This window comes from Oncorhynchus gorbuscha, linkage group LG05 (genome assembly GCF_021184085.1).
Source record: "Oncorhynchus gorbuscha isolate QuinsamMale2020 ecotype Even-year linkage group LG05, OgorEven_v1.0, whole genome shotgun sequence".
In the NCBI taxonomy this organism is placed as follows: domain Eukaryota; kingdom Metazoa; phylum Chordata; class Actinopteri; order Salmoniformes; family Salmonidae; genus Oncorhynchus; species Oncorhynchus gorbuscha.
In genome coordinates, this window is record NC_060177.1 from 57,237,789 (window position 1) to 57,244,143 (window position 6,355).

The 6,355-nt window shown below is 40.8% G+C and overlaps 1 protein-coding gene across 4 annotated transcripts; it reads right to left on the minus strand.

Moving 5' to 3' along the window:
* Positions 1–265: 265 nt before the first annotated feature.
* LOC124036128 (LIM/homeobox protein Lhx6-like) lies at positions 266–6,355 on the minus strand. Of its 4 annotated transcripts, XM_046350289.1 has the most exons (9): positions 5,830–6,355; positions 4,964–5,094; positions 4,411–4,593; positions 4,082–4,203; positions 2,863–3,083; positions 2,480–2,580; positions 2,168–2,263; positions 1,815–1,998; positions 267–1,582 (listed from the first exon to the last, which is right to left on the minus strand). In XM_046350289.1, the coding sequence occupies exons 2-9, from the start codon at positions 4,964–4,966 to the stop codon at positions 1,500–1,502; spliced, it is 993 nt and encodes a 330-aa protein (XP_046206245.1). In that variant the 5' UTR covers positions 4,967–5,094; positions 5,830–6,355; the 3' UTR covers positions 267–1,499. The 4 variants fall into 4 exon arrangements, with proteins under 4 accessions (XP_046206243.1, XP_046206245.1, XP_046206242.1 ...); XM_046350287.1 differs by lacking the exon at positions 4,964–5,094 and having other exon boundaries at positions 266–1,582; positions 2,863–3,080; XM_046350286.1 differs by lacking the exon at positions 4,964–5,094.

Here is a 6,355-nt window from a genome sequence, read left to right on the forward strand (position 1 = left end):
TTTTTCTCTAATTTTGTCAAATTCTAAAATATCAGGGAAGACGGACCGTCGACCTACTTGAAGAGAGCATTAAAATGAGAATTGATCCAGGCAAAGTGTTAAAACAGATAACTGGGTCCCTAACAAAGGAAACGGTCAAGACTATATTTTCCTGAGTTCATTATTCCGTGTTTTTTTTGCCACAAATGCAGCTTGAGTGCTGCCAATCAATACAACTATTTCAGATTAACACAATTAAATGGATTTATGGAATGAAACAGAGTGCTTGATCAATACTATCCACAGAGTTAAACACTTTAAATGGTTCTTGCCATCAGATTGATTGTTGCGGACGTTAAACACATAGGGACTAAATTGGGGTCCCTCAACCTGTAGCTTGACCGTTACATACCTATGAATATTGCTGTTAAATACAGGTTATGAAGGATACTTGGCCTTTACCGGGTGGCCTGGTGGATTTAATGTTGTTCAATGAGTGTAAGGTGCTTCTATCAGCGGGGTGAGTGGGTGGGTTAAAGTTAAAGTGTGTATTTTATCTTCAGCACAGCATTCTCAGTATTACACAAGATGATTGGACTTAAATCCTTAACGTAAAGATTATGGCACTGGGTGTTGTCAAATCAATCTCGTTAATGGGATTTGGTGCACGAAGGGATCACTAAGAATTAAATCCTTCATGTCTTGCTGAAAAACCAAAGTGTTTTATTTCTATGTGAATTTACGTGAAATCTATTTTTCAACAGATCTATTTTTCCAACACTCTTTTAGGCACATTTTATTACATCTGTAAAATATGTACAATTTACAATAAATGATTTCTTTCATTTGAAAGCATTTTTAAAAAGTGCTTCTTGGTGAAGTATATTTTTTGAATAAATAAATGGACACAAGCTTTCCATTTCACAAGCGAAATAAGTAAATAGGACACACAAGACGGCCTCTCTCTAAACACACAAGATCAGAAGAGTCTTCATCCTCACCTTACACAGAAATATGTAAGTCCATGCATGGGAGGGTTTTATACAGGAAAACAAGCAGACGGAGTAACAGAAAAAAAGTCATATTTAAAACGAATGGAATTGAAAAATAAAATACCTTCAGTACTATAAATTGATGAATAAGACAATGAAAAATCTGAATCCGCAGGGATTGAATTGAAATGTTCTGTTGGAAGAGTCTTCCTGTTCCTAACCCTGGTCCTGGAGATCCAACTCATTCCCTGTCAAGGAATGGGTGGTGTAATCTGGTCCCGATGATCACCACATTTGTATTGAACTGGGATGTTTTCCCCACGACGATCTAAAGTCTAGCTGCCTTTATAAAAACCGTCCATCCATTTGAATATGTGATATCTCCACCTTTGACATACTATGGAGACGGTAAAAGTCCTCTTGTGTAGTCAAATGGAGGAGACAGATGTTGAACTGTTCTCAGAGGTTTGGGATGGAAAGGTCCGCGAGAGAGACGGCTTGTGGAGGAGGTGGTCTCAGGGGCATGACTTAGTGGCTGATGGGCAACTGTGGTAAGGTCATGCCTGGGTGGATGAGGTGGTTAGGGGAGGACAGCATTGAGAAGGGATGACCTGTGCACAGGAAGCAACAGAAATATATATTTTTTAAATTAAATGCAATAAGACTAAATACATTGCACAAGAAGCCATATGTGATGTGACGTGAACCGAAATGCACTATGGGTAGAATCATATCGTTGATCATGTTAATTGGTAGAGTAAAAAAGTAGAAATTTCAAATAGAGCCAAAGTCACCTCGATGTACATGTATGTTTTGTCCATCGAGAGAGAATAACCAACTCACTGTCTATATATCCATGCAGAGCCAGCAGGTGTGGTCTGTCAGGACTGCTGAAGGGGGAGTAGAGGTTGTCTGGCAGTGAGGGGGGGCAATCTAGAGTGGGGGTAAGGGGCGTCCTGGAGGTGACCGTTGTACTGGGGGGGGGAGGATGCTTTTTATGCCTTGCTCTGCAGTTTTGAAACCAAACCTATTGAAAATGTAACATTACTAAAGATCATTGACTGGCGTATGCAAGACGTAATCTGGTAAAGACGAATGATTTTATCATATCAAATGATCTATTTTGTTACATCATACATTCATTTTCAATATGTCGAACAACATTACATCCCCTAGTTTGATATTATCATACATACTTGTATGACCCGTCTGCTCAGTCCTGTCATGTCTGCCAGCTTCTGTAAGGTCTGAGTATCAGGGTTGTTGTCTTGGTAAAACTGAGACTGCATCACCTGAGAACACACCGAGCAAGCTCAGTCACGAAGCTACATACTCAGCTGTATATTCACCGAATCAAGCAAATTCAGTCAGACAGTCACATTCATCTGAATTATGGAAAATGTCATACTGAAACGATATCACCCCGTCACTCCGTCTCTCTCTGTCACACACAAATACCGTGCATACTTTCACAGACACTCACACACATAAACACACACCTACCGTACCTGTAGCTGCTCAGCGCTGAAGGAAGTGCGTGCTCTCTTGGCTGGTTTGGGTTGGCCATCCTGATCCGAGGGCAAGGCTCCCTCTAAAGTCAGACCTGTCCCTAAGTCCCAGGCACAAGAAGGAAAGAAAGATCACCACACAGTTTAATATTGTTCACTTTAGCTAACCTGAAAGAGATCATACACATGCAATTGGTGCAGGTGCTGGATATCGAAACATAAATTCCTCTGGGTAAGACATGTATGACACGAATTATGTCTGAATTCTTCCCCAATACAGTTTCCCACAGGGACGAATCCTAACTCGAGCATATCCCATACATGGCTGATATTTGGGTACCCTGCTCCCTGACATTGTCTGAGACGCCCGTCGGAAGACCTACCGTTCTCCGCCGCTCTCTGGAGGTTCTCCACCATGGTGTCATAGTGGGCCCGACAGAGCACCCGGCCCTCCACCAGACCAAACTCCTCCCCCGTGGACAGCTGCCTCTTACAGGAGTAGCAGGCGAAGCAGGCCAGGTGGTACACACTGCCCCGTGCCCGCCGTACCCAGTCAGTGGCAAACACCTGGCGCCCGCACTGGCTACACTTGGTGCCAAACCTACTGTGATGAGACAGAGATGAGAAGGGGGCATTTTTAGTCGTCTTTCACTGCTACTAGTTCAAGTAAATGTGTGATCGACGGAAATGTTGTGCAGGCCAGAAATATTGTAAAAGATTGCCAACAGCATTGCTTTTCCAATCTAATTTCACTTTAGTCAAATATAACTGAGCCTCCTGTTAATTAAAACAATAATAGCAACAGCAATGGGGTAACAATAGCAATATAATTATAGATTATTTTTTAATATATTTTTTAAATAGAATAATGATAATACAACAACAAATAGTGTTCAATTAGTTGGCATGTTACAAACAGCCTATAGACCCGCCAAACAGCCTATAGACCCGTCACTTTCTGTGAGTGAGAAAAATAGCCCTTGATAAATTAAACAGTATTTTAGCAGTGGCCCTGGTTGAAGGGGGGAATGATGAATTGATAAATGAAGAACAACGAAAACGAATAGCTTAAATGTAGTGATCTCAAAGATGTAAGAATCATTATTGAGAGTAAAAATGTTGATAAAGTCCACCACATTTTCAGTAAAGGCAATAATTTAAATATATCTAAAGAGAAACATTCCGAAGTAACTTTGACAAAAAAATGGGTATTGGGTGTAAAAGTGTTCATATTTCTGATGTTATAAATGGACTATGGGTTTATTCGGATAGCCGTGGTAACAGATTTGTTTTTCCTTTAATAAAGGTAATGCGTGTCTAAGAATTTGTGTGATTTAGACGTTACAACGATACAAAACAAAAAACAGTCCAATCCTGTTTACTTGCCCCGAGACATAAGAACACAATGTATTTTTTGTTTAAAAAAAATCTATATACCAACGGAACAGAATAGAAATAGGATACGCTCAGTATAGTCAATCTTAAACGATCTCCCTGCAATAAGATGTGATAAGTAATCCATTGTTTGTGAACATTAGAGCCAAACATAGAACATACAGCACCCTACATTTTATGGAAAACAAATAGCAAAACTTACCCTACCTGAAATAATCCAATTTGCAAAAGATTTCTTTGTTTTTGATGTAGCAGCTATTGTGCTGACGTAATGATACTCTGCAGACTGAACACTCCAGACATCCCACGTGCCAATTCAAATTGTTCACCTGCCATGAGAAATAAATACTCGTAATAATAATAATAATAATAATAATAATAATATAATTTGTTTGGGGTACTAATTCTATAAAATGGAAGGAACTTGAAAGATTATGCAAATATACAGGCAACTTGTGAGGAAGAAATAGGTTTGAAATTGAATCGTAAATGATACTTGATATGACCGGTGTAATAAAAGGCATTATAATGCTTACCTTCAGTAGGTATCTGTCTTGGATCTCTGTGCCGCAGCTGGCACACTGGTTTTTCCCGGTAGACCGAACCGGCGTCGGGGAGGCCAGGGTCGGAGGCGAGCACATAGACGGTGTTACCGGAGGACTGGGCAGGAAAGGAGCCTCTACTTTCACATCCTCGTGAGGCTCCCCGTCGGAGTGAGACTGAGGTTTGGGAGAGATTTTTCTTGTCATAATCTTATAGTGACCTGGATGCAAGGTAAAAGGCCTATAGACTGTATGTATTACAGGACACATGGCGCCGTACAGGACAAGCCCTCATCGGTTACATGAAAAACAAGCATTGTGTAGAGTAGGCCTAAATGCAATTTTTTTTAAATCGAATGAAATGGGCTTACTACAACAATATGCTACTGAAAACAAAACTTCAAAGCCTGTCACAAAAGTAAAATATGAAAATGGGGTTGGGAAATGAAAAAAGGGAGTCGAAGTTCGGCCAAGTCTCCAATGATCATGTCTAAGTTCCTATTTTGATCACATTAAATCGTTAATGTCTTATGTTTTAATAACTCACCATTATGAAGCTATTCTGTTTGTGGGAAAACAGCCGTGTAGACGAAGCCTGGAGCTGCGACTGAAGTCTGCTCTGCGCCCTGCTCTGCTTTGCGCTTTCGGCTATGCATCCCTACCAGCCCATACCTCAAGCTATATCCGGTGCAAAACAATGAATAATACTTTCTTAGGCATTTAAACCCTGGCAACAAAAGATCATTTTGATGAAGCAATTAGAATTAGGATTTCTTTTCCTCTTTATGTACAACCCGTAGGCTACCTCCTAAAATAATCGCATAGCCTAATAGTTCCCATGCAATCGAAAACACTGAAAAGATGGACTACCTGCAATTAGTGATGGCTTCAAATGCTCGAGATTAGAGGCAGCCAGGGTGTCAATTTCAACTGTCAATCAGAGAAGGCATCGCGCCACCAGAAGAATTGCATATTTTAATTTTAATAGCCGTAATCGAAAATCGAATTTCTGTACACAAGACTAGGATGTGAAGAGGCTCTTGAACGTCGCACTATTCATAGGAGACAATGTACATAACTTGAAACATAAAGGAGCGTGATTGTCTCGGCTTCGCTTATGATAGGCCACTTGAAGCTCTCTTGGTGATTATAACGGTATTCAAGAGTGCCAAAAATCTGGGTTTGGGTGGGATTCAGAATCCATTTTGGCCTTCGTTTAAACGAAATTACGCTAGCACAAATTGTGAAATGTCTATATAATTGTCATTAAACATAGGCTGGAGCGTGGAAAACAAAAAACCAATCCGCTAGGATATTTCAGAGAGCAGCGCAAGCAAATAAGTATTCACTTGTAATGAGTCGATAGCCTATAGAGCATAGGCACATTTTGAAATTATATGTCATGTGATGTACCTGATCAACGAACACATTGTCCAATAAAACTTTGTTCTCCTCTGGGTGTGGGGACAGAGCTTCATTTTTCCAGTACATGCAGGAGACCCGTTAACACTGTTAAGAGGCAGGCGGTATCCAAATCGGTCCCGGGATGGGTTCAGTAGCGAATTATGATTTTACGCATGACAAATTACAAACAGCAAAATGCATTTTCCCTGGCTCGAAACTCCATAAATATAAGTTGAATTATCTAGGACAGTTAGCCTTTTTTGTTTAGTTTACTGTCACTGCCTGTTGATGTTTATTTCCAAGATATAGTTCTTTGCATTGTGTTGTTGAAGCTGCAGCCACTTTCTCTGAATTAGTCCAAATCGAGTGAGCCGTGGCGTGTGATGTATCCGCATGTGCTGAGTTGGGTAGGCCTATCCCGCGCGCTCTCCTCTGTGTCAGTCGGTGCGCTCAACAAATTCAGCGACCGGTGTCCATTCAAGAAAGCTTTTGAGCGGCTGGGGACGGGCAATAACTGGTCCTTCAGGCACTCCCC